The sequence below is a fragment of the Salvelinus sp. IW2-2015 genome, linkage group LG9 (assembly GCF_002910315.2).
Source record: "Salvelinus sp. IW2-2015 linkage group LG9, ASM291031v2, whole genome shotgun sequence".
Taxonomy (NCBI): domain Eukaryota; kingdom Metazoa; phylum Chordata; class Actinopteri; order Salmoniformes; family Salmonidae; genus Salvelinus; species Salvelinus sp. IW2-2015.
In genome coordinates, this window is record NC_036849.1 from 3,566,032 (window position 1) to 3,593,896 (window position 27,865).

The 27,865-nt window shown below is 44.8% G+C and overlaps 1 protein-coding gene across 1 annotated transcript in view; it reads right to left on the bottom strand.

Moving 5' to 3' along the window:
• Window positions 1-2,537: 2,537 nt before the first annotated feature.
• The window catches only part of mideasb (mitotic deacetylase associated SANT domain protein b), a 30,698-nt gene continuing 5,370 nt past the window's right edge, over window positions 2,538-27,865 (bottom strand). The window contains exons 2-13 of the mRNA XM_070445094.1: window positions 21,529-24,460; window positions 19,442-19,762; window positions 18,566-18,920; window positions 17,607-17,673; window positions 15,220-15,362; window positions 14,837-14,940; window positions 12,282-12,357; window positions 10,300-10,388; window positions 9,039-9,182; window positions 7,916-8,041; window positions 6,730-6,923; window positions 2,538-5,281 (exon numbers count right to left, since the gene is read on the bottom strand). Of these exons, the coding sequence (XP_070301195.1) occupies window positions 5,032-5,281; window positions 6,730-6,923; window positions 7,916-8,041; window positions 9,039-9,182; window positions 10,300-10,388; window positions 12,282-12,357; window positions 14,837-14,940; window positions 15,220-15,362; window positions 17,607-17,673; window positions 18,566-18,920; window positions 19,442-19,762; window positions 21,529-24,120 (4,461 nt within the window). The 5' untranslated portion in view covers window positions 24,121-24,460 and the 3' untranslated portion in view covers window positions 2,538-5,031. The remainder of the gene's footprint in view (window positions 5,282-6,729; window positions 6,924-7,915; window positions 8,042-9,038; window positions 9,183-10,299; window positions 10,389-12,281; window positions 12,358-14,836; window positions 14,941-15,219; window positions 15,363-17,606; window positions 17,674-18,565; window positions 18,921-19,441; window positions 19,763-21,528; window positions 24,461-27,865) is intronic.

Consider the following 27,865-nt stretch of genomic DNA (forward strand, 5'->3'; position numbering starts at 1 on the left):
ACTGTTTCTTAATGTTCTCTGAACGTCCTGAGAACACTCCCAACATCCAACCAGTTGGAGAACGTTTCTTGAACATTAGCAAAATTGAAACTTTTCGGAAACCTTCTGTTAAAGTAATGAAATACCAAGAAAATAAAGTATTTTTGTCAAGTTCCTTAAAATGTGCTGAGAATGTTGCAAAGCCAAGCAACTATCCAGCAACATTCCCAGAAAGTTGTGGGAAGGTTGTATGCAAAATAACCATAGGACAACCATGCTCTCACCAAGCTCTAAGAAACATATGGTTCTCAGAACGTTATGTGCTAGCTGGGTAGTGACTGTTTGCAGTCTGGTCAGTCTGTATAGCTTGTTAGCAGAAGCAAGGGACTTCTGTTTAGTAACCAGGCAACCACAGTTCCCTAAGGTGTGGCTAAGGGCGGGGCCATCATGGTCCAGTCTAGTCTGACTGAGTGATGGAAGTGAAGGGCAATGTTTCCACAGGGTTGGGATCTGACCTAATATGGATTATAGAGGTCTACATATCCAAGGATAGAACTGAACTCCAGTTTATATAGCCTACTGATAGAGCGAAACGCTTATTGAGGAGGTAGGCTAGTCTGTCCTAACTGGTTTCATTGTCATTGGTTGTAATAACATGGGGATGATGATGTGGGTAACGTGATGTTGATGTTGTTGACGATGTTAATTATAGTGGTGAGGATGACATTTGTGATGATTTTGGTCAGCATATTCTTGATGACGTTGATGTGATGATTTGAGAATTGTTCACAGCGCACGTGACCTATTAGGTAACTTGGTCTTGGTACTATTGCTATATATAGGTGGTGGGAGCTATACCTGTTAGATGGAGTGAAACTGTTACATATTTGTACACCGTGAGGTAAAGCTGAAACTGTACAGTAGGGCGGTAGGCATTCCTCGAGCTGTCAAGTACTGTGTGTGTGTGTGTTATTCTCATCCTCTTATTGAGACAGCCTGGAGGCTTGGGAGGTCAGTCAGGTCTGCAGTACAGCCCTCTGCAATAGCTACAACACTTCAGTTCTTCACACACACACACACATACACATCTGGCCTGGACTGCATGGCGGCGTTCCAAACGGCACCCTATTCCCTAGTGCACTACTGTTGACCAGGCTCTGGTCGAAAGAGGTGCGCTATATAGGGTGTAGAGTGTGATTTGGGACGCAAAGATTTACAAACGTGTCCTAACTCTCCGTCTCTCCCAAGCCAGCGAACTCAATCTAAATCATTATCTAGCATGCCGTTTTACAGCGAACAATATGTCAGAAATGACTATTATGATTATGCGGTTTACATCCAACCCGTGTCAATAAATTCATGTGAGCGTGGCTCTGATCTTCTATCGTTTCCAGATGGTGTCATACAATATACAGCAATGTGTCATGTTGAAGGATGCTCGTCAACCCCACATCTACTTAACTGGCACTCCTCCCTCCTTCAGTACCTCCTCCTCTCTCTTCTCCCAGGACCCCATACATACACAGAGTGTGTGTGTGAGGAGACATCTGAGGCTCATATTGTTCTTGTTTCCCAGAATTCCATGCTGCTCGCTCCGGTGCTTAACATAGTTGGCAGCTCCCTTCATCCTCCTGACTACACAGTCGGGCCTTTTCTGAAGATGGCCAGACCAGGTGCATATTCTCTTCCAGATCCAACTCTGTTCTGTTCTTGTACTGAAGCTGTCCAGCACCACTGCTCAAGCGTGTCCAACACTTTCACTGAGGAGAGAGAGTGAGAGAAAGAAGAGACGCCAGAGTGAGAGGAAACATTTGAAGAGTGGAACAAAGACACCAGCAGAAAAAAGTACATATATATATATATATATATATATATATAAATATCTAACCGTACTATCAAACATCCACACCCAGTTCCATCCAAACCAACTCTACATCCAAACCCCAAACGCCAGTTTGGAGGTTCCACCAAAACAGCCAGATCCGGCAAGTGTGACTCACACAGCCACATGAGAAGCAGTCTTACTCTGTATAGATGTCTTAATTACAGCTTACTTAACTCTTACATTACAGAGAGCAAAGCCAGTATTGTACACTATTTGAGCTCAATGTTATGTGGAATAAAGGCACTGTATTTATAAAAGGGACAGAAATAAAGAACATAAAAGCCAAATGAACATATGTCAAACAATGGTTCCATCTTGTGCTTGGACCATGTAAAGGCATGTTAGATTCCTGCTACAATACTGCCACGTCGTGGATCTTCGTAAAACATCTACCCTCAGACGGATGCAGTTTAGCATTTCCCACACGAATGGTTAAGGTGAGGAAGATGATCCTAGATCTGCACCTAGGGGGAAACTTCACCCTGGAGCCAGAAACACACTGGGGTTGTGTTCATTAGGCACGACATGAAAAAGAATGGAATGAAACCGGCAAATAACCTGGTCCAATTACAAAAGCACATTTTTGTTTTGTGTTGCAAAACATTTGAAACCAACCCGATCTCATGTTATGGTAAATACATGCACGTTTTGAAAATGACCAACACACTTATTTCATCAGTATTGCACAATTTTAATAAAACAGTGCTTTTCCCATATAATTCTTTTTTTTTTTTTTAAACACAGGTGGTAAAAATCTAATTGAAACAAATAAATTACATAGTAAAAAGCACTTGAGAATCCATTTCATTTTACATCGTTAGTGTGAAATGAACCCCATATGAAAATAGCATTGAAAGTTTGCATTCATAGAATTTAATTTATAGATATATATTAGCTAAATAAACCTTTACATTTTTCTATTCCCTTCCGTAACTCGATGAAAGCGAATAAGGTTTACAGCTTCTTAGCATTTGTGGCGTGCCCTCAATTTCATTCTTGATTCTGTTTAACGGTATTAAAAAACCTTTCAAAACAAACAATGCCCCATGACAATCTCTGGGGAAGTAAAACAAATAAGAAAAATAAAAGGTAAAGGAGATATAAATTAAGATGATAAAAGTGAAAAGTCAGGATTAAACCTATTTTTTACAAATGGCTGAATTTCAGAATGATATTTGACCAAAAAAAGCAGCACATTTGCAAGCGGCCATCCACACACACACACTCACAAACACCCCAGAATGCAGAGAACATTCCCAACAGACAGACACACAGTGCATAGTACGCAGGTCGGTTTAACCTAGTAAGGTAATTGGAGCAGCTACCCTCTGCTCCCCACTCTACTTAACAAGAAAATGTTCCGCCTGCTCATTTGTTGCCATGGCGACAGATCGAGCCTGGTCTGGCCGCTTGGCAGAGGGAATAGAGATATGAGATATAGTGCTTGGCAGAAAGAGATATGTCGACATAGATCGATAGAGAGACTGTAATGGGAAGCCCTTTTTTAAAAATGTTTTATAGGCCAGACAATAGGAGTTGTCTCCATAGAAATAGAATGACCAGAGCAGACCTTCTCATTCAATTCAACATCATGTTTCCCCCTCTCTTTCCTCCTGGTGTAATGATGTGGTTGACAAAGGGTTAACTACCTATAAAGCTACTATGAAGGACCAATTTGGAGAGGGCACAAAGAGGGGCATTCTGGGTACAGGATGGGGGGAGGGGAGCATCAGGGATCACATTGTTGTTCTATTGCACATTTACATTTTTTGTTTCACCTCTTTTCTTCTCTCCTCCGACCTCTTTTTCTGGAGATCGCATTCTCAAACCTCACAGTTCAAAACAGACAACAAAAGCAATGTCATAAATAACCCTATACTGTAGTCAAATGAGAAATAGCTCCAAAGCAACCTGCCGCAAAAACAATATAATAATAATAATAATAATAATCCACGAGACAACAGTGACATTATTAACAACAATGATCAAATTAACAGAAAACAACAACGACCATTTGATATAATAAGCCAAAAAAAATAAAAAGCAACAGTAATTTGTTGAATATCAAAAAACAACCTTTGTAAAATGAATTGTCATTCATTCGAAGACAAAAACGTGTTTAAAACATCCAAGGCATCGACAGTGAGGAGGAATACCAAATCTATAATAAAAAAAGTGACAAGGTAGGGATTCACAAAACTAAAACCCAAAAGAACAGCACTTGAAACTAAGAGAGAAACCAGTTTGGTGAACTGAGGACCGATGCATCTGTACAAGATTTTGGCAGTCTTGAGTGGAAAAAGTCCCAGACATGAAAGACTACGAAACACATACAATGCAGTGTTCTCTAATCAGATCGTTCCTCCACATGTAGGCATGTCACCACACAGGTAGTGTTACCACCACATCAGTCTATCTGAGCTTTTCCTGATCGAGAAGTCCTTTCCACGTCAATATTGCATTGTCCCAATCACTCAATTTTATCTCCTTCTATTCACAACATATCAAACTGCAGAGAGCAGAGAGAGCGCAGGGCGGTGGCCAAGCCGGGTTGCATTGTGGTTCATGTAGTCGTGCGTTGCCAAGCATCACGCAGTGTTCTCGTTTTTAAAGCCAAACACGGCTGGGGGCGTGGCTATGAGTTCCCACCTGATGAGTCTGTGTGCTGTGACTGGCTGAAAGTGCTAACAGGAACAGGAAGAAGCCAGGGGAGGATGGCAGACGGGAGGGGGAAAAAAAGTAATGGCGTTAGAGAGAGAGAGATGGCATGGCTTTCATATCCTACTGTATAGCCGTGGGCGTGTCAGAGATAGGTAACCCTGAACGCATCACAAGCAGGTTAAAGGGAAGAGGGAGAAAACACGGGAGAGAACCTGTCCCTGAAAGTGTCAAGATAGGAGATCCTGTTCCATGAAACAACAAAAAATAAGTTTGTTTCAAGACAAATGCTGCTAAAGCAGGTGTCACAAGAGGGCGTAACATGTCCCTAGAGCGCTAGGAGCAGCTGAGGCCTCGTACTTCTGTTATGTTCCCCTCACCCTGCCAGTAGAGGAGCAGTCAGTCTGTCTTGTCTGTCTGGCCGTCCGTCTTAGCCATAGAGATAACTAGAGGGTGCACTTGCCATAACGGCATAACATGTGGTGGGCTCCCTTTCTATCTTCGTGGTCTCAGTGCCAGTCCTCATCTTCCTCGACGTCATCGTCTTCGTCAGATGAGTCATCGTTAGCGCTGTCTCCTCCAGCTGCGTTCCCCTCCCGTGCCCCGTTCTGCCGCGCGGCCAGTAACGCTGCAGCCTCTGCAGCCGCCTGGGCCTCTGCCCTCTCCTCCGCCTCCTTCTGCCTCAGCGCTGCGGCCTTCTTCTCCTGCTCCGCGTGGCTCTTCATGTGGGCACTGCGGCTCTTCACCTTGTAGAAGATCCTAAGGGGAGAAGGAGGAGGAGAGGGGCAGAGGTTAGAGGTCAGAGAGAAGGCTGGGTTGGCTTCACTGTTAGCTTTCGTATCTGTGGACAAGTACTAGCTCTAATTTGATAACCCCGTTGCAGGAAATGTCTAACTTTTTACTGTATCTGAGGTTTAAAAAGGCTTCTGAAGATTATAAATTCGACTTGATCTTCCCTTTTGAAAAATGTCCATTCATTATAATCCACATTTCTTGTTGCTGCATGATTATTTTCCTGCTGTAAAAAACTGGCTCAAATTAAGATCCTACATCTGTATGGTGTTGGTTCACAGTAGACAAATAGAAGGTCCGCACTTCAATTTGAAGAGTGTAGACCTCCTCTTTGCACAAGCACGGTACTGTGTGTGAACCTGAAGGAAGGAGAACTGACGAAGTCCAAATGCCAGAAACATTTGTCCATGAAATATTACCTTTCCTTACTTCATATTCGAGGTTCCCAAAACCATACAAGGCTTAATTCTAGAATTGGATGAAGTGTAACACCATGCCAAGGCAGAATACTGTAGAGTAGTCTGCACTATGTGGACCAGTGAGGAATCTGATATGGGATAAGAGCTGCATAGACTGGGGGCATAGCATGCCATATCACTGCTGTGTTTCAGTTGCTAGGAGACGGTTGAGAATAACAGAACTGCGGTAGCTAACTGGACGAGCTCTTCAATCAGAGTCAGTCAGCACTGCTTGATTTTTTTATAGCAGGAAGCTCAAACAACCACTGAGGAGCACTTTTCACTATATTACACACGCGCATGTACGCACGCACACACACACACATCGCTCAGAGCGCTTCCCAAGTCAGTGTTTCTGCAACCAACAGCAGCTCCCAAGATTCCAACCTATTCAAACCAACCTGTACAACATTGCAGTTACCCTGCAGAACTTGTCGAATCGCATTACTCTTTGATCAAGGTCTACCCTCCAATATGCAAATCACAACTACCAGTCCGTACCGCTGTCGGAGTAACATGCGTCAAAATCACGAGCGGTGTGCTATTACTGTAAATACAGAGTGGACAACTTCTACTTGCAAACATAGACAAAATGCTTTATCCAAATCTGGAATCTCAAGACTATCTTTCCCCCCCAACTACCTTTAATCAGCACCACATCAAGAGTTTGACTCAAATGACGACGCCATGTTGCTCTGCCTATTGGCATCTAAGACATATCTTAGATATGGGGGCTCCTGAGTGGCGCAGCGGTCTAAGGCACTGCGTCTCAGTGCTTGAGGCGTCACCACAGACACCCTGGTTCCAATCCAGGCTGTATCACAACTGGCCGTGATTGGGAGTCCCATAAGGCGGCGCACAATTGGCCCAGCGTCGTCCGGGGTAGGCCGTCATTGTGAATAAGAATTTGTTCTTAACTGACTTACCTAGTTAAATAAATATATCTCAGACACTGACCTGTCACACTTCTTGCAGGGGAACTCTCCCTCTGGTCCGGCAGGGCCCTTGGTCCCTGATATGGTCCCGGTCTTGGGGGCCGGTCGTGGTTTCGAGGAGGCGCTGGAAGGGAACTGAGGAGGGAGACTGACACGGGACGCCGTCTGGTCTCTCCTCAAGCCCTCCTGACTCTTCAACACCAGGACTGCTCCAGCCTGCACATACATTTGAAATACTTAATTTGCTAAATGATTTAAGCATGCAAAAGATCAATTCGATGCAAGGACACAGGCATGGATACAAAAAGCACCCTCTCCTCCACATTGCCAAGCTGCCCAATAACCATGACAGCTGATCAGAATCAGACACAGGAGGTTGGTGGCACATTAATTGGGGAGGATGGGGCTTATGGTAATGGCTGGAGAGGAATGGTATCAAATACAAATTATTTCCATGTGTTTGGTCCGGGTTTGGCCGGTGTAGGCCGTCATTGTAAATAAGAATTTGTTCTTAAAACTGACTTGCTGTTTTGACTTCTTTAAATAAAGGTTAAATAAAAATAAATAACATTTTAAATTCCATTATCCCCATTCCAGCCATTACGAGTCATCCGCCGCTCAGCAGCCCCCAGTGATGTCAGAGCAGTATCTTGCCAACTGCACCCACAACTCTGGTCAGCACACACACACCTCCCAGCTGGAGTCAAAGTAACCTAGACATTGTGTACCTGGATAGTACAAAATAAGTACAACATAATAAGGCAGGGTTTTTTTTACACATCTTACAAAACATAACAAAGCTTTATGTTTCACCTCAGGCCATATTTTAAAACCATAGATGTCTACCAGGTCACCAACTAACAGCAGAAATGGGGTCAAAGGTTTTCTGAGTCATTGTTTGCTGACAGAGTCAAATTACGCAACATGGGGAGTGGGGAAGCCAGCCAAATCAGCTGTTCGGTATTTAGCCACTAGACGGCAGCAGACCAAAGAACACCGCAGCTTGGTGTCCCTCGCCACTGTTCTACTGTGAACTCAGTCAAGGCAAGTTCAAAAGTGCAAATATTGTTTACTGCATGGGGTGTTGATTACACAAGAATAAAAATATCACATACATCCATGCTCATTCATCTTCTAGTCAGTGTCTCCTCTACTCAGGAGGAGATGCTCCTCTACACAGACACAGTTCCCCTGCATCTCCCACTCACGTTCTCAGTGGCCTGTACCTTCTGTGTCACCCTGTTTGGACTGGAGCCCCACTGCATCCTGTCAGCTGACACCTCCCACTTCCTGTCATCTTCGTCTTCCTTCCGAGATTCTAATCTCTGAGAGCACTGTTGGTAGAAAGAGAGAGAGAGGTATTTTCTCAATTAGATATTGCTCACTTCCTGGATCCTCTCTCACCTCACTTTGAAAAAGTCAAAAGTTCAAATTGATGAGAGCGAACATGGATGGAAATGCGCTCGCTTGAAATGAGACGGTCCTTCACTCGTGCGTCATTAGGCAAACTACGTTTATAAATACGTAAAGTGCTCAAAACAAATGAGTTTTTAAAGACATTTCATGGATAAAAGGATAAGTAAAAATGATTTGCTTCCTCGCCAAAAGGAGGCTTTCAAGGAGGGGGAGGACCATCTTCCGTTTGCCTACTAACGATCTGACCCACTCCTCGATCTCTTATCGGAATTCTGGGTCACGGAGGAGAGGGCGGACTTTTGCCCAAACGAGAAAGCGAGAGAGAGTCACTGTAGAAAGGTTGTTTATGTAGTTTCGTTTCTGTTGGTAGGGAGATGCAGAGATGCATTTCATTGTTCTTTCAGGATTGTTTATATAGTATACAGTAGGCTGTACAGTAACAGGGTATCCCACACAGTACATTTTATGAAATACGTATGCAATGCTGTTATGAATGTGTTGTGAATGTGTTATGAAATCCGTATATAGGTAGCCTTCAAATAAAGTCTTACCAACAAATCACAACTTGTGTCCTAGGTTAAAATGGGTGGCTGCGAGTGAGTCAGCACCTCTACACTAAATCATTTTCTCTGGGTGTGCGCCAGCTCATGTTTTTTTATTATGCTTTTTATTTGGCTGAGGGAGTGACATGATTTTACTCACTTTGGGGTTGACTTCTTCCTCTGTTCTTGTCATGCTTATATATATATATATATATTTATATATTATAAAATGTGCTATGAAATCCTTAATGCCGGTACCCTTCAATTGACTTCAGGACATGCTTATGAATGGACTGTGTACGGGCTATGAATGTGTTAGATATGGGCCATGAATGTGTTATGAAGTCCTTATGTAGGTAGTCAATCAACTCACTTTGAGGTCCAGCTCCTCATCGGTGTTCCTGCTCTCAGGTGGCTCTGTGTCTCCGTAGATCAGAGCGCCGTTCCGACCGATCTTTACCTGTTTCTTACAGGTGTAGTAGAACTCTACACACTGAGCCACCGTCTTCGTGCTCACCTGTGTACCAGCGACACACACAGAAACACACTTCATATCTAGGCCCATTACAAGGTTTAGAGCAGAAGACACAAAATCATCAACTCAACTACAGTACCGGTCAAAAGTTTTAACACACCTACTCATTCCAGGTTTTTTCTTTATTTGTACTATTTTCTACATTGTAGAATAATAGTGAAGACATCAAAACTGTGAAATAACACATATGGAATCATGTAGTAACCAAAAAAGTGTTAAACAAATCTAAATATCTCCTCTGAACAGTTGATGTTGAGATGTGTCTGTTACTTGAATGCAATTTCTGAGACTGGTAATTCGAATGAACTTATTCTCTGCAGCAAAGGTAACTCTGGGTCTTCCTTTCCTGTGGCGGTCCTCATGAGAGCCAGTTTCATCATAGCGCTTGATGCTTTTTGCGACTGCAAAAGTTCTTGAAATGTTCCGGATTGACTGACCTTCATGTCTTAAAGTAATGATGAACTGCCGTTTCTCTTTGCTTATTTGAGCTGTTCTTGCCATAATATGGCTATCTTCTGTATACCCCCCTACCTTGTCACAACACAACTGATTTGGTTAAACGCATTAAGAAGGAAAGAAATTCCACAAATGAACTTTTAAGAAGGCACACCTGTTAATTAAAACACATTCCAAGTGACTACCTCATGAAACTGCTTGACAGAATGCCAAGAGTGTGCAAAGCTGTCAAAGGCAAAGGGTGGCTACTTTGAAGAATCTCAAATAGAAAATATATTTTGATTTGTTTAACACTTTTTTGGTTACTACATGATTCCATATGTGTCATTTCATAATTTTGATGTCTTCACTATTATTCTACAATGTAGAAAATAGTACAAATAAAGAAAAACCCTTGAATGAGTAGGTGTTAAAAAATGTTGACTGGTAGTGTATATCCTCCTGAACAAAATGACTCACCTGGGAGTTTTTTGGGGGACAGAGGCAACCTCTCAGTAACCTTTGCAGCATATTACAGTAACCAAGTAGGAATGGTGAATGGGAACAGATTAAGCAAGGCCCTCAGTTGACTTATTTATGTGAGCACTGAGCAGCCCATGCCATTTTTATTTATATATACATACATACATAGACTGGCACATACCAGTTTCTGGACCATGAAGAAGTCTTTCTTATAGGCCGCGATCCCTTTGTTGAAGTAACGTCTCTCTACTGAGGTCCAGCTGTCTGACCCTGAGAGAGAGAGAGAGAGAGAGAGAGAGAGAGAGAGAGAGAGAGAGAGAGAGAGAGAGAGAGAGAGAGAGAGAAAGAAAGAGAGAGTTAGATGGACAGACACTGACTGGTGACTGTCTGCTTCTGTATGCACAGGGTGGACACACCCCTGACTGGTTCGATAAACAATGGTTCTCTGTCCTCTGCTTGGGATTACCCAGTCACAAACCCAACTACACCCCCCCTCATCATCCACCCCCCCTGCTCTCACTACACTCCCATTCCAGCAACACTCCCCTGCCAGATAACAACCCCCCCCCCCCTTCAGCTGCCATTGTTAAAAGGTTGGCACACCTGTTAATTGAAACACATTCCAGGTGACTACCTCATGAAACTAGTTGACATAATGCCAAGAGTGTGCAAAGCTGTCAAAGGCAAAGGTCAAGCTTCCTAGCTGAAACAGTTCTATCAAGTTTGTGCATATGTTATGACAACATTGTGGGCCATTTTTGTTCGTTATGGAATTCGGCTAGGGTTTTGCCTGCTGTTCGGGTACATTTTTTCTGTAAGTAAACCGAAGTCTACGCACCTTCGTCTGTGATTGGTGCCGTCCCTACTGTTAACCAAACATCATAGTTAGACGTAAAATTGGGCGACTAAGATCTCTTCGGCAAAAACGTGAAAATGAATGACAGATTGCTTGAGTTATCCTAGATTAATTCTGACTATTTTGACTGTGGCGTCTCAATATGGACAAACAGTACTATTGCCGCTTTCCTCTCGTTTTTCAAGCAAAGGTATTTTTAAGGGAGTATGCAAGCACACTCGTTCAGTTCGTCTAGCCGAGTTCTGACGCTAAAGCCTTGAAGCTGAGAGGAGCTCTGGAGACATCCCTGCAACTATCCTGAACAAAAATATAAACTCAACATGTAAATTGTTGGTCCCATGTTTCATGAGCTGAAATAAAAGATCCCAGAAATGTTCCATACGCACAAAAAAGCTTATTTCTCTCAAAGTCCGTGCACAAATTTGTTCACATCCCTGTTAGTGAGCATTTCTCGTTTGCCAAGATAATCCATCCACCTGACAGGTGTGGCATATCAAGAATCTGTTTAAACAGCATTATCATTACACAGGTGCAGCTTGTGCTGGGGACATAAAAAGGCCACTCTAAAATGTGCAGTTTTGTCACAACACAATGCCACGTCTCGAGTTTTGAGGGAGTGTGCAATTGACATGCTGACTGCAGGAATGTCCACCAGAGCTGTTGCCAGATCATTTAATATTCATTTTTTCTACCATAAGCCGCCTCCAACGTCGTTTTAGAGAATTTGGCAGTATGTCCAACCGGCCTCACAACCGCAGACCATGTGTAACCACGCCAGCCCAGGACCTCCACATCCGGCTTCTTCACCTGCGGGATCGTCTGAGACCCGCCACCCAGAAAGGTGATGAAACTGAGGAGTATTTATGTTTGTAATAATGTCCTTTTGTAGGGTAAAACTTATTCTGAGTGGGTGGGCCTATGCCCTCACAGGCCCAGTCATGTGAAATCCATAGATTAGTGCCCAATGAATGTATTTCAATTGACTGATTTCCTTACATGAACTGTAACTCAGTAAAATTGTTGCATGTTGATTTTATACATTTGTTCAGTATAGAAAATAGAAGAAAAAGGCCCCATGCAAGCAAGCACACAACACAGGCGTGCCTGCAGGAATGCACTTTGACATACTCCAGTGAAGTTTGATGATTCTGACTCAGTAAAAGGACCCACAGAGAGTTATGCACACAGGCCTGCCTGCAGGAATGCACACACAACATCCCAGTGTCCCAGTGGACACAGTAAGAAATGACCAGCACCCATAGAGCTAATACTGCACAGATAGCGTCTTAATCTATGACATGACAAACCTGAGTAGTGGTAGTCTCCGAGGCGGTGGTCCTTAGGGAAGACGGGGGTTTTCAACAGCAGGAAGGCCAACGCTCCCTGAACACAAAGAACAGCATTTATCAACCCAATCGTTCACAAATGAACTCTCAAGAGTAAACACGTAGATCAACAGCTCACGGGACACTGAGCAATACTGGAAATCAAAGGGCTGGATGGTTGGTTTCCAGAGCGCACACGCTGATCAGAGTAATGCTTGACTGATTCTTTGATATTGATGCTGATCTGTTGGTAATTGTGATGGGATGGATTAACCTGGAGAGCTACTGTAAGAGAGCAACAGCATGCCTCCTGATGCTGGAGAGAGACAGAGAGAGAGAGAGAGAGAGAGAGAGAGAGAGTGGGCGCACCGCACACACTGAGAACCACCCTCGGTCTCCTTGACAACAACATGGTGCCACTACCATAAAGCCCTCTTCCTCTATCTTTTTCTCCATCTCCCTTCCTCTAACTCAATGTCTCTCTCTTTCTCTCTGAACACTCTGCTGAACATATGTGACCTTTACTCCAGTGTGAGTAAGAGACAGAGTGTGTGTGTGTGTGTGTGTGTGTGTGTGTGTGTGTGTGTGTGTGTGTGTGTGTGTGTGTGCTGTATCAGCTGTCTCTTATACACATCTAGATGTGTATAAGAGACAGGTGTGTGTGTGTGTGTGTGTGTATACTGTATCAGTGTATACGTCTGTTTTCTACATTGGGCATATGGAGCACTGGGCATATCTTATAACAAAACAACACACAGATTAGGGCGACCGAATGAATGGGCACAGTCATTATGGGAGCTCTTTCTAGAATGCTCCTTAAATTCTGTTTAGGCGCATTTTTAAACTGTCTCCATGGTTAAAGTAGTAATACATTTATTTAATTGTTGTAAAAAACAGTGAGCGTGCTTCATCTTACATCGAAATATGACATTATTTTGACATGGGTCACGTGTTACTACATTACACAAACAAACGTTTTCAACTGAGCAACCTTTTTGCTACATTGTGCACTAATGAACAGGCCCCTGATGTAAGCTGATCTGGCTGATGCTGAGGGGGCGAGGGATGTTTAAGGAGGAAGCGTTGCCTAGTCTGTGCCCAGCTGAATCATATCTTGTGTAGGCTACATGTGAACTCTCAACGCAGTTACTGAAGGCAATCTCCAAACTATCTTTATGGCTCTGGCCGAGACACAAAATATAACCTGCAGCTACTCACTATTAACAAAATGTCTGGAACATTGTGTCCACAAATGTGCTCGAGGAAATAGACATTTGCAACATCTTTCCATGATGTCACAATAACAAAAGCGGGTGCACGGGCTTGACTCATCAGATTTGGGGGGGATTTGGTCCACCGCGGCACTATCCATGGTGCTGAATCTCTGCTACTACACAAAAAAATGGTGCGTAAAAAAAACAAAACGATTTGGGTTAGCTTGTAACCCAGCGCTGGGTAAATATTGGACAGAACACAAACTGGGTTATTTTGACCCAGCCAGTTGGGTGGTATGGATTACCCAAACAGGTTCATTTAACCATTGCCTGCAGGTTAATATTCACTTTAATGCTGCGTTGACCCAGAAACCGGGTCTTCTTTATTCTAATTGATAGGTTTTTTCCAGGAGGCGTGGTCAATTAAGGGCGTGGCTTTCAGATAGTTATTTTTGGCCGCCCGTGAGGGTAAACGTCATTCTGTTCATCATGTTAACTTCGTACACTGCAAATAAAACTGATCCTTGAACATTTTTGCACTTCACATATTCTAATTTAACATTAACAACATTATTATTTACATACTGTAACAAAGTGGTAACTACCCCAGCACTGGGATATGCATCAGAACTGCTAATCGTGTAAACCTAATTTTTCAACAGGATGCTACTTAAATCAGGTAAAAACTATTGAATGAGACCAAAAACGTGCTACGATTCACTGATTTTGATGATAGTGAAATCGTGAAAATAAGTTTGTCTTGCCTACATAGATTCAAAGAGAACATGGCTACTAGGAGGAATAGTGAACTCAATAGCCCCTGTGCTGTATCATACCTGTTACATATTCACCACACAGTTTACACAGCCCACCCCTCACCATACCATACACCATTTGTGTTTGCAGTAGGAAGAGAGTGCTGCGCTACAGTAGCCACAGAGTGGCCATTTGGGTTTGATTCCCGCTGGGGACACCCATACGTAAAATGTATGCACAGATGAATGTACGTTGCTTTGGATAAGAGCGTCTGCTAAATGACATATATTATTATATTATGAATGTATTGTGTATACATTCGGAGGTGGTATAGCTAGCTGTTATTCTAGTAGGATGTTGGAACACAGCCACGGTTGTTCTCAGTAGACACAAAATGGATGAGAACCATCACAAGCAGACAGATACAATCTGCAGTTGTCCACTATCAAACACTCTTTTTCTTTTTCAACCCATTTCGCTACAGTGTGCCCGAATGAACACAACCCAGCTCTCATCCCCTCCCGGTCATCCCTTCTCAGTCAACATGACCCATCATGCATTGCTCACCATGATGTCACCCTTGCACTCGTACAGGCAGTGCAGCACCAGCTCCTGATTGGTCCCTCCTCCGTGCAGAGCGCTGGAGCATGACAGGTGCATGAGGTCATCCACTGGAGGGAGAGAGAGGGAGGGAAGGAGATGAAAGAAAGAAAGAAAGAAAGAAAGAAAGAAAGAAAGAAAGAAAGAAAGAAAGAAAGAAAGAAAGAAAGAAAGAAAGAGATTGGGATCAAGATAGCGTGATCAGCCCATTGTTGTCATTGGTTTCTTCAAATCACCACTGAATGTTTGATTCACTGAGACTCATTTAAATTTGACAAATACCAACCTGATTATTGACAGTATTAGGACAGAGTATTAAAGATGTCTCAGCTGATATGCTAGTCTGTTACCTCTCTCATGGTGTCCAGGTTTAGCCTCCAGGTCGTGGAGAGGAGCCCAGACCAGCTCAGCCTTGTGATGGTCGTGTTTGGCCGCTGAACGCTGCCTCAGCACTGGAACCTCTGCCTGGTACCGGACGCCGATGTTTATACGCCTGAGATGACAGAATGTACAGTCAGTGGCTGGTTGGGAAGACAGAGAGAGGGGTTACATTTGTTTGCATGAGGTACCATCTTCGCCCTGCTTTGGCATAGCCTTCACCATTCTGGTGTCTGTGGAGGATACAGCCATATGTTATGGCTAACACTCTGGGATCAGGGGTATTCAAATCTCACCCTACGAGGTCCAGAGCCTGCTGGTTTTCTATTCTACCAGATAATTAACTGCACCCACCTGGTGTCCAAGGTCTAAATCAGTCCCCGCCTAGAGGGGAACAATGGAAAAACGCATTGGAACTGGCTTTGAGGTCCAGATTTGAAATTGGAGGGCTCTAAATCATATTATTGTCATTGACAGGGAAGCTTTTGTAACTACTGTAAATGTTCCATTTAAAATAAATATCACGTGAATAAACGTTCTTATGCAGACATGTAGCTACCTAGGGGTCGGCTGTGTTGCAGAAATAAGCCAAAGCTAATCATTAAGAAATAAATCTCTGCACCCAAATCTACAGGGTAAAAATGATGCTGTTAGTCTATCAGATTACCCCTCAGGATACTCCAAATATAGCTAATGGCTGCTTTGGAAATCATCTGGACCGCAGCCTCTATTTTGCCTGCTCCCTGCCTGTGCACAAATTGCAAAGGCCTGCAGACTGCGAGCACAGTTCAGGCCCTTCCTCGCAGAGTGGGCTAGCTGGGGCGCATTCAGCAGGGCACAACGTTGTAGAACGTTCCGAGAGAAATATAGGAGGCCTATGTGGAATAAAGAATCACGTCAGTTTGTATTCGCTACATTTCTATCTGCACCTTTCACAAAGATTGCCTCCTGAACTAACCCTGGTAATGAGCTGATCTGGGTGAAGACTAAATGGACTTGTCTAACAAGAAGCAATAGTTGTTGTTTCCCCATTGTATTACGTTTCAAAACATAAACTGCGGCTACTCACTTAATAACAAAATGTCTGGTACATTGTGTCCACAAATGTGCTCGAGGAAATAGACATGTGCACGGGTTTGACTAGTCAGATTTGCTCAACCGCGGCGCTATCCATGGTGCTGAATCGCTGCTACTACACTCAAACAAATGCTGGGTTAAAAACAACCCAATTTGGGTTAGCTGGTAACCCAGCGCTGGGTAAATATTGGACAGAACACAAACTGGGTTATTTTGACCCAGCCAGTTGGGTTTATGTGAATAACCCAACATGTTGGGTGGTTTGGATTACCCAAACAGGTTAATTGAACCATTAGTTGGGTTTATATTCACTTTCATTCTGCATTGACCCAGCAGCTGGGACTTCTTTATTCTAATCCGTAGGCTATTTTCAGGAGACGTGGCCTATTAGGGGCGTCTCTTTCAGGTAGATATTTTTGGCCACTCATGAGAGTATATGTCATTCCTGTTCATCATGTTAACTTTGTACACTGTAAATTCAAATGTTCCTCTAATATTTTTGCAATTTACATATTCCAATATAAAATGTATAACATTAGTATTTACATATTGTAACAAAGTGGTAACTATCCCAACATTGGAGAACTAATACTCGTGTGTACGCCTCATTAAAAGCTACAAACGTGTCAGTGTTCAACCTTAACATGAGATAACAATACAACAGAACAGCTGAACCGGAATGAAATGTGACTCTCACGGGGGGCCAAAGATAACTATCTGAAAGCCACACCCCAACTAAGCCACTCCTCCAGTCTTCTGATCTGACTCACTGGGTAATATCCTAATAACCCAGCATCAAAAACTCAACCTGGCTGTTTTTAAAGAAAACAACTCATCTAAGTGACCCAATGCCTGCAACCCAGCAGAGGGGCCATCCCTGTGACAGAGTCACCACAATAAGCGAGTTATTATAAAGACAAAAACCTTCCGATATCCCCCTGAGCCAGGTGCAAGGGGAGAGAAAAGGGCCAACGAGCTGCCTGTCATGTTTCAGTCAGAGGTAAGCTAAAAACAAAATGTCATTTTAACTAGGCTGTAGGCTACTAACTTCACAATACTTCAGGTCTACATCCAAACTATGCTACATCAACAAATTGTGCGGTGACTTTGACGGAACTTTGAGTCGATGAAATTGTGACAAATACAACAGGAAATCAGTAGATTCCTGTCCGTGTTGAACGGGAATACCGGGATATTACAAAGATGGTTGTAATTTTCTCTGGAAGAAAAATGTATAGATTTTCAGGGAAATATTAAACCCTAGTGTGGGTTCTGTACTCACGGTTCTATACTGACTGGAGTGGCCTCGCCGATTGCAGAGAGGACTGGTGGGGTTATGTCAACGCTGTCTGAAAAACACAACAAAAAAAACGTATTACCCCGGGTAAGTTGACTGAGAACACATTCGCATTTACAGCAACGATCTGGGGAATAGTTACAGGGGGGAGGAGGGATGAATGAGCCAATTGAAAGCTGGGGATGATTAGGTGGCCATGGTGGCCAGAAATTTAGCCAAGACATCAGGGTGAACACCCCTACTCTTACAATAAGTGCCATGGGATCTTTAGCGACCACAGAGAGTCAGGACCCCCGTTTAACATTCCATCCGGAAGACAGCACCCTACACAGGGCAATGTCCCCAATCACTGCCCTGGGGCAATGGGATATTTTTTGAGACCAGAGGAAAAAGAGTGCCTCCTACTGGCCCTCCAACACCACTTGCAGAAGCATCTGGTCTCCCATCCAGGAACCAACCAGGACCAAACCTGCTTAGCTTCAGAGGCAAGCCAGCAGTGGGATGCAGGGCGGTATGCTGCTGGGTGAACTTTCTCATTTACTATCCTTATATCTCTTCCTTATCTTCTTACAGCAGAAGATATTTAGAACCACAGATTTGGAGTAACTGAGCTAACCTCATGCATATTACTCAAGAAAAGTTTATATGAAAGAATAATGTTATGGTTCAACTCCCACAGCTACAGTTCATTCTGAGCACAGCTTGTTCAAACCATAATGTCTGGTTTCCAAGTCCCAGACTAAGCCTTTCCCTGGACTAAAAAGCATGAACGAATTTTAGTCCAGGACTTGTCTTAAGCTGTGTCTGGGAAACTGGTGCCAAATGATCTACAACCCCCAGTCGGACCCAGGTTGAGTTATGTTTGGACTACAAATCCCAGTAGGATTTAGATAGAACATCTTTGAACTACAACCCCCAGTAGGACCCCAGGTAGTGGTACTCACTGGATCTCAGCAGGCTGCGTGTGGCTGATTTGGGTGTTATGGGTGGAGGCAGACCCTGGCTGGAGACAGCAGCTGCAGCAGAGGAGAGGAAGGTAGAGAAGTAGAGACCTGATCCCCCTCTCACAGGGCTGAGGATGGGCGGGGGGGTGTAGGGGGGCATGGTCAGGGGGTTGTCAATCAGCCGGACAGGGGAGCGGAGGTGGCTCTGGTAGGGAGTGATGCTGGAGTAGACAGGAGGGGCGATGAAGGTGCCAGGTTTGGGTGGCGGGATGAAGAGAGGTTCGGGCCGGGGACGCCGTTTGGACTTTTTTCCGTCGTCGTCGTCGTCGTCCTTCCCTCCCTGGGTTCCGCCGTTCTAAAGGAGGAGGTAGAACATCAATACAAACATACTTACATAACTGACAACACAGCACTGTTCCAATGTCCAAACTAGCATACACCAGTTAGTAAGAAGAGATGTATTGTAAGTGAGTTGTTTATCTGGTCAGATACTAAAGAGAGACGATACATTCTACAATATGTAGAATTATCCTCCCATACATTACATGTCCAGTTCACCCCCAGCATGGTACTTGTACAGTACATATTCCCTCACAGATTGTACTGTATGTACAGTACAGTAGTAGGCTATATCTCCATCAATAGCGTGGATAACCCCTGCTAATCTGCTTGACCTGAGCTGAGGCAGTAGGGGGAGGGAGGTTCGGATTGAGGGCAAGGGGGGAGAGAGAACATGGGGGAACCAGGGGAGAGTGGGGTGCTGGATAAGGGGGAGTGGGAGAGAAGATGGTGGCAAGATATGAGGGATTATAGGAGGAGGTATGAACCAAGCTCCTTAGTTAGGTGTGAGGGGAGGGAAAGACTTCCTGGACCCACCTGTCCTGAGCTGTCCGTCAGAGAGTTCCTGAGCGATCGTCGGCGGGTGACGATGACGGAGGGTTTGCGGTCCATGCTGGTCATGTCCTGGAGCGTGGAGGGGCGCTGTGGCCAGCCTGTGCCCAGGATAGAGTGCTCCCTGTCTGGGGAGGATGAGGACGAGAGGGTGTCTGGCCTCCGTACGGGGACTGACACAGGGATGACCAGGGGCATCATGCTCTCATCACGAGGCCGCTTGGCGCTGTGGCTTCCTGAATCTCTTTCCATGGTCCCTCGCCGTGGCGCTGGTCTTTGGGGGCTCCAGGGTCTTTGGGGCTCCTCCTGCGGAGGAGACAGACACATACACACATCATCCCATATCGAACTTGAGGCAACCTGAACAGGCTTCCTTTACAGACCAAATGAGCAACCATAGCTATTCCTTACTACGTAATGTATTACCTTTGTATTGTCGTGTTGAAGTAGAGGTACGGAAAACCTGTTTCAGCAGAATCATACTGCCCGGAAGCTAACAGAAGTAAATTGCCGGGAAGTGACTTTCCATTCCCTAAATAAACAGTCTAAAATTAAGTAAGGTTGTTGCTCATCCCGAGTGGAGTATTTGATCAGCTGAAGTGAGTGAGTGAGCGTGGCAGAAGCCTATAGGAGTGAGCATGGCCTGGTCCTGGAGCCCTATTCCCTGTCTATTCCCAGTGGAAAAGTCAAGCCTCCAGGCCCAACACCAGGACAGGAGAGACAGGAGAAAGAGAGGCATACATTCTGCTGAGCACTGCACCCCCGGCCCCCGACACCGGCCCCCCGGCTTCTGCCTGTACCCCTCCCCAACAGAGTTCCCCCAGGGGGTGGAATTTCAGCCCAATGGTGGAATGAATGGGGGAGGAGTGCAGAGTGAAATGGGTCCAGTCAGCATTCAGCAACGTAGCGGTCCGTTTTTATAATGTATATGGTAAGGCACGAGGCACCCACGTGGGAGTGCACCGTTACTAGCTAACTGCACAGTCACGTAGGGGAAGACCAGGGCTGCATATCGCAGCAATACCATCATCACTCACCATGTTGTAATGTATTATAAAGTAATAGGTCAAAACTTTTCGAGCAGTTTCTTTACACAAAAAGATCAGGAGCAGTGCTTATTATCTCTCAATGTACCTGAAGACCGTGAATGACTAAAATGTTTAAAAAATAAAATAAAATGCACTGTGATGCTCTGTCCTGCAAAATCAATCAGTTCTACTGTAATTATATTGGGTTGATGACTGCTTATTCTGCTCAGCAAAGTGCTAATCACTCATAAACAACAACATGTCTGACTCAGTTGGCTTTGGCAGATGCATTAAGGTTTTTGTTTGTTGTAATTCTAGATAAGGCAGCCATAATCCCTCTGCAATTATACCCAGGTAAACAACAACAAAATGGATGTTTTAACATCTCTTAAAGATTCCTATTAATGCAGCTCCTACAGACCAATAACTCTTCAGTACTGTGTTCTCGAATAGATTTGTAAGTGAGTGCATGCATGAAAAGCTGGGTTCGAATTAGGGGTGTGCATTTGACAATATTTAAATAATATCATGACATTTTTGAAGATAGACAGATAGTAAAAAAAAGTATGATTCCCCCCCCTCGCTAAAAGCAACAGTGAACTCGCTAAAAGTTCCGCCGTGAACTGATTCTGTTTCGAAAAGGTTTTCTGGTGAGTGTTTTGCATTGGTCGGTGTCATGTCTTGTGGAAACTCTGTTAGGTGCGTGCCTGTAATTGCTATTTGAAGTGGGGAGTATAGCATATGTCAGGGTAGGCTGGAGAGCTAAATGTTGGTATGTCATGGTATAATGTCCTTGAAGGATAAATCTAATTTAATTCATAAATAAGCTTTTTCATTGTCAAAATAGGCCGACAATTTTTCTCTCTCCAGAACATAACTCACTCAAGTAATCGAATACTAACTTCCATTCAGATACCCAGATATCTGGATAACAGGGCTCATTCCTAGTTAAAATTGAGGGTAGGATATCCCTGTTAAATCATGTAACTACACTATAACCTTCAAAGCATTACCACAAGCATCAGGACATGCAGCAATATTTACCTTGACGATGTGTGGCGGTAGTGACTCCATCTCTGAGGCTTTCTGGGCCAGTGTCTCCAGGTTAACCTCCTGGGAAACCCTTAGTTTCCTGCATGTGCTCTGAATGACCCCTGTAGGGGCCAACTGGGCAGCGTGGACCTCTTCCACCTTGGGGGCTCCACCTGGCCCTTCAGAGGCCCCGTTCTGGGCCCCATCAGATGGGATTACAAAAGGGTTGTCAACTGGTGGTGGTCCACCTTCCTTGGAGAGTCTCCTGGACCGTCGAGGCTGCAGCTGGGGAGGTTGGAGCTGCGTCTCTCTGTGGGGGAACTGGGGATCTGTGCGGGGGGGAATGTGTGGAGAGTCTGGGGACGTCTCCTTGAGGTCTGGGGGGGTTGGTGGAGGAATGGTCTCCTGGGAGTGCACCAACACGGGCGGCTGGGAGAGAGGATGTGGGTGGGTAGGTGGGTTCTGGTTGCTGGGGTAATATTCTAGTACATGTTGTGGTTGTGGTTGTGGCTGCAATTGCTGTATTTGGCGTCGTTGTTGTATTCGTTGCTGTATTTGCTGCTGTTGTATTTTCTGCTGTTGCTGCTGAACCATTTTCTGCTGCATCTGATGGTGTTTTTGTTGCATTTGTTGTTGTTGCTGTAATATTTGTTGCTGTTGACGTTGCTGTATTTTCTGCTGCTCCTGTTGTTGCAGCTGCTGCTGGAGCTTAGGATGCTGTGGGGGTTGGGGATGCTGTGTGGGTTGGGGATGCGGTGTGGGTTGGGGATGCTGTTGGGGTTGGGGATGCTGTGGCGGTTGGGGATGCTGTGGCGGTTGGGGATGCTGTGGCGGTTGGGGATGCTGTGGCGGTTGTTGGGTGTAGTTCAGATTGGGTAAAGTCCTGTTGCCCCCCTGAAACACCTGGTAGTAGCCAGCCGTTAGGTGTTGCTTAGGCTGGCCGAAGGCTAGCTGGAAGGGCTGAAGCACGGAGCTGCCCCCAGGGTTGGATGTGCTGTGCTGCTGGGCGTTTAGAGCACCAGGTTTAAGGGTCTGTGGGAACGCCTGGGACTGGGACTGCTGTTGGGAAGTATGATGCTGCTGTTCCCACTCTAGACTATGAGCCTTGGCCACATCCATAATGTCTCTGTAGGCCTCTCCTCCAGCAGGGAGAGAGTTAGGGTTAACCACCTGCTGCTGCTGAGGCGGCTGCTTCTCTGCAGCCCTACTAGGGGGCTGGGGCTGCTGTGGTTGCAGGGGTGAAGGCCCCTCACGGATCTGCTGCTTGACAAAGGCATTCTGGACCTGGGAACGTGAGTCACCGACACCCCCTAGGTACGGAGCAAAGTTCTGCCCCCAGTTAGCCATAGTGACACCCTGTGTCCAGTTCCCAGTCCCAGTTCTTTGTGGAGGATGCGGTTGGGCTGCTAGGTCCTGGTGAACCCACTTCATGGGTACAGTCTGTTGGTAATGTCCCCGACTCTGGTCTCCTTTCTCTGGGCTGAATATCACTGAGTTGAGGTACATACCAGTATGGGCGGCCTCTGGGTTGGAGGTTGTGGAGGTGACGGTGCCTGCAGCCTCACTCTGCCCAGGACCAGGCCCTGAGGCTGGGGCACGAAGGGCGTAGTAAGAACCTTCTGGATGCTGCTGAGAGGACGTCTCCTTCATCGCCACTCCTTGGTCGTTGAAAAAAGAGATGCGCTTGCCTGTTCTCTTACTGTTGGGTTTCTGCTGGGGTGGTAAACTCATNTTGCCCCCCTGAAACACCTGGTAGTAGCCAGCCGTTAGGTGTTGCTTAGGCTGGCCGAAGGCTAGCTGGAAGGGCTGAAGCACGGAGCTGCTCCCAGGGTTGGATGTGCTGTGCTGCTGGGCATTTAGAGCCCCAGGCTTAAGGGTCTGTGGGAATTCCTGAGTCTGGGACTGCTGTTGCTGTTGGGAAGCCTGATGCTGCTGCTCCCACTCTAGGCTGCGAGGCTTGGCCACGTCTCTAACGTCTCTGTAGGGCTCTCCTCCAGCAGGCAGAGGGTTAGGGTTAACCACCTGCTGCTGCTGGGGAGGCTGCTTCTCTGCAGCCCTACTAGGAGGCTGTGGCTGCTGTGGCTGCAGGGGTGGAGGCCCCTCACGGATCTGCTGCTTGGCAAAGGTAGTCTGGGTCTGGGACCGTGAGTCACTGACGTTGACGCCCCCTAGGTAGGGAGCAAAGTTCTGACCCCAGTTAGCCATAGTGACACCCTGTGTCCAGTTCCCAGTCCCAGTCCCAGTTCTCTGTTGAGGCTGTGGTTGAGCTGCTGGGTCCTGGTGTGCCCACTTCATGGGTACAGTCTGTTGGTAATGTCCCCGACTCTGGTCTCCTTTCTCTGGACTGAAGATCACTGAGTTGAGGTACACACCAGTATGTGGAGCCTCTGGGTTGGAGGTTGTGGAGGTGACGGTGCCTGCAGCCTCACTCTGCCCAGGACCAGGCCCTGAGGCTGGGGCACCAAGGCCGTAGCAAGAACCTTCTGGATTCTGCTGAGAAGACGTCTCCTTCATCGCCACTCCTTGGTCGTTGAAAAAAGAGATGCGCTTGCCTGTTCTCTTACTGTTGGGTTTCTGCTGGGGTGGTAAACTCATGGCTAGCATGAATAACGGGGCGAGGTTGAGGTGGGGGGGGGCTATGGGGTACTAGGTGCATAACAGTCCCCCAGCCACACAAACCACCAACAAATGTACCCTTTAACTGGCCCAATCTGAAGACAAAAGGAATAGAATGTTCACAGAACACACCCTAGGAGAGGGGGTTGCACATTTGAATGGAAATCATCAAATCACATGTGCAACCAACAGCCAGGGAGTTGGACTAAACGTAGACAAAAACCCAATCTTCTTCCCTTTATCTCCTCTTCCTGGTGTATTGAGAGGTTGCCGGTGCTGATAGAGATGTCTGGATGTCCACTGGCCTCATTCATTTATGGGAGACACCCTGTGAAGAGACCAGAGTGGTCAGGCATGTTTTACAGGGCAGTCCAGAGAGGTCGAAAATACAAGTCTTAATGGTCCTATTGTAAAAGCTGCCTGCAGCCATGTGAAAACCTGCTATGGCCTGGGGGCCTTTCCAACACAATGGAGTACCAGGGAGATGTATTGGGTTGGGTGGGAATGAAAGCGTGTGTGTATATGTGGAGTGCGAGATAAATTCAAGAGAGGGTTCGGACAGCAACATTGAACATGATGATATTGGCCTGGGCAGTGATAATTCAGATGGAACATAAAGCAGGTGTGATGCCGAGACTCAGATCGTTCACTTTAAAATGTATGCCAAACAAAAACCAATGATTGCAAAGTTAAACGAACCATACAACTCCATGCACAAGGACAACTTTTAACAATTTCCACTACATTTTATGCCGTCTTTCTGTTAACAAACTTTGCATGTACACGCCAAGTAAATACGTTTTTGTAAAATGTTCTGCAGATTTTTTTTAAAAAGTAGTCCAAAGAGCTGCATAGTTTCTTTAACTTCGCAATCATTGGTTTTGTTTGACATACATTTTAGGGCTGACCCCATTTAGTCGACTGGTCGACTGTTTGGTCGATAGGCTGTTGGTCGACTGAGATTTCTTTAGTCGAGCAGTAGCAAAGACACCTGTCCGATTTGCGTCTGTCTGAGTGGACTGATCCATTGTGGAGGCCATGAGGAATGGGGATGGCGCAGTCCATCACTCCAAAACGTGCTACTGAAATTGTATATGGTTATATTGAATAAGAACAATGGTGCAACACTATTAAAAATATTATTTTATAACAAATGCGCTTTCTCCCGTGTTGGATAGCGGGCGCTGTCCGCGGTTCTGAAACACAATCAGTGTGTTGTTGAACTGGCGTCTTTTCCTAGACCATGTTGCTATGTGCATAATAGCAAAGTTAACCAGCATACTGGTGTTGAGAACAATGCGACGGAGGCAGCGGCAGAGTTAGGAAACGAGAAAACAACCCTTGCCTTAGTTGTCTAAGAAAGGTGAGGAAACCAACTTAATTAGGTCTATAATCAACAGCCTAACTGTTAAATGTGTCTGGCTTTATAAATCATCTATATATATATCTACAGAAATAAGACAGATCCTGCTTCTGTTGCCTGTTTAATAACATACTGATTCCGTGAGAGCCAAGTCTCACACAACGACATTTTCACAAATTCGTCTGTTTTTAATCTTTGCTTTCTGTATTAAAGGCTTTCCACTTTTTTTGTTCATTACAACAGCCTCTCTGGAATTATTTATAAATTATTTCGGGTGTGTTCGTAAATTCATTCTGGGTATCTACTCCGATTTCAGAGCACTCTCATCTGAATGTGCCAGACCGCAGAATAACTGATGAATTTACAAACGCGAAACACCCGTTGAATATGATTGGTGTCAGTAAACGTCGGCAAAAAAAACATTGTTAAATTGTTGCTAGCAGCACAGTTACAGTCACCAACGCTCTAGACAACATGAAAACGGCCAAACCTGCTCTGCTCAGAGTGAGGTGTTCTCTCATTTGTGTCTGGAAGTAGCTAGCCAACATTAGCCAGTTAGCTTGGCTGCTTGACTGCCGTTGTGAGGTCAGAACACTCGGATCAACCCTACTCCTCAGCCAGTGTCCAGTGTGCGCTCGAAACACTCAGAGAGCAAAACGCTCTAAATTTACAAATGGACAATCTGACAACGCTCTGAATTTACGAACGCCCAGAGCGCAATCTGAGCGCACTCTGACACTCCAGTGTAAATTTACACTGTTTACACTGTTTCAAAAAGATTATTTATTATAATAATAATTCTCCTCCTTTTTCTTGATCTCCTTCTTATTGTTATTATTATCACATCATTAAAATAATAAGTAATGATATTATTAGGCTTAGAATAGCAGCCTTGTAATCAAAGGGCTACCCAGACTATTTGCATTGCCCCACCCTATTTTACGCTGCTGCTACTCCCTGTTTATTATCTATGCATAGTCACTTTAACTCTAACTACATATACATATTACCTCAACTAACCGGTGCCCCCGCACATTGACTCTGTACCGGTACCCGGTATAGCCTCGCTACTGTTATTTGACTGCTGCTCTTAAAATTGTGTTACTTTTATTGTCTATTTTTTACTTAACACTTATTTTTATTAAAACTGCATTGTTGGCTGCAATCCCGTTAACGGGATCGATATGATAACAGCCAGTGAAAGTGCAGGGCGCCAAATTCAAACAACAGAAATCTCATAATTAAAATTCCTCAAACATACATGTATCGTATACCATTTTAAAGGTAATCTTGTTGTTAATCCCACCAAAGTGTCCGATTTCAAATAGGCTTTTCAGCGAAAGCACCACAAACGATTATGTTAGGTCACCGCAAAATCACAGACAAACACAGTCATTTTTCCAGCCAAAGACAGGAGTCACAAAAAGCAGAAAGAGATAAAATGAATCACTAACCTTTGATGATCTTCATCAGATGACACTCATAGGACTACATGTTACACAATACATATATGTTTTGTTCAATAAAGTTAATATTTATATCCAAAAACCTCAGTTTACATTGGCGCCATGTTCAGAAATGCCTCCAAAATATCCGGAGAAATTGCAGAGCCACGTCAAATAACATGAATACTCATCATAAACTTTGATGAAAGATACATGTTTTACATAGAATTAAAGATACACTTGTTCTTAATGCAACCGCTGTGTCAGATTTCAAAAAGCTTTACGGCAAAACACAATATTCAATAATCTGAAAACAGCGTTCAGCCACAAAAGCAAGCCATACAGTTACCCGCCAAATTGTGCAGTCAACAAAACTCATAAAAAGCATTATAAATCTTCACTTACCTTTGCGGATCTTCGTCAGAATGCACTCCCAGGACTCCCACAAGAAATGTTTGTTTTGTTCGGTAATGTCCATCATTTATGTCCAAATAGCTATTTTTGTTAGCGTGTTTGGTAAACAAATCCAATGTCAGGAAGCGCGTTCACTAAAAGCTGATAATGTCCAAAAGTTCCGTAACAGTCAGTAGAAACATGTCAAACAATGTATTGAATCAATCTTTAGAATGTTTATAACATAAATCTTGAATAACGTTCCAACCGGAGAATTACATTGACTTCAGATGAGCGATGGAACAGAGCTCCCTCATGTGAACACGCATGGTTAGAGCATGGTCAGGTCATGGCAGACCTGACTAACTCCCCTCTCATTCGGCCCCCCTTCACAGTAGAGGCATCAGACAAGGTTCTACAGACTGTTGACATCTAGTGGAAGCCGTAGAATGTGCAAACTCATCCATATCTCGCTGTGAATTCAATAGGATCTTGGTTGAAAATCGACCAGCCTCAGAATTCCCACTTCCGG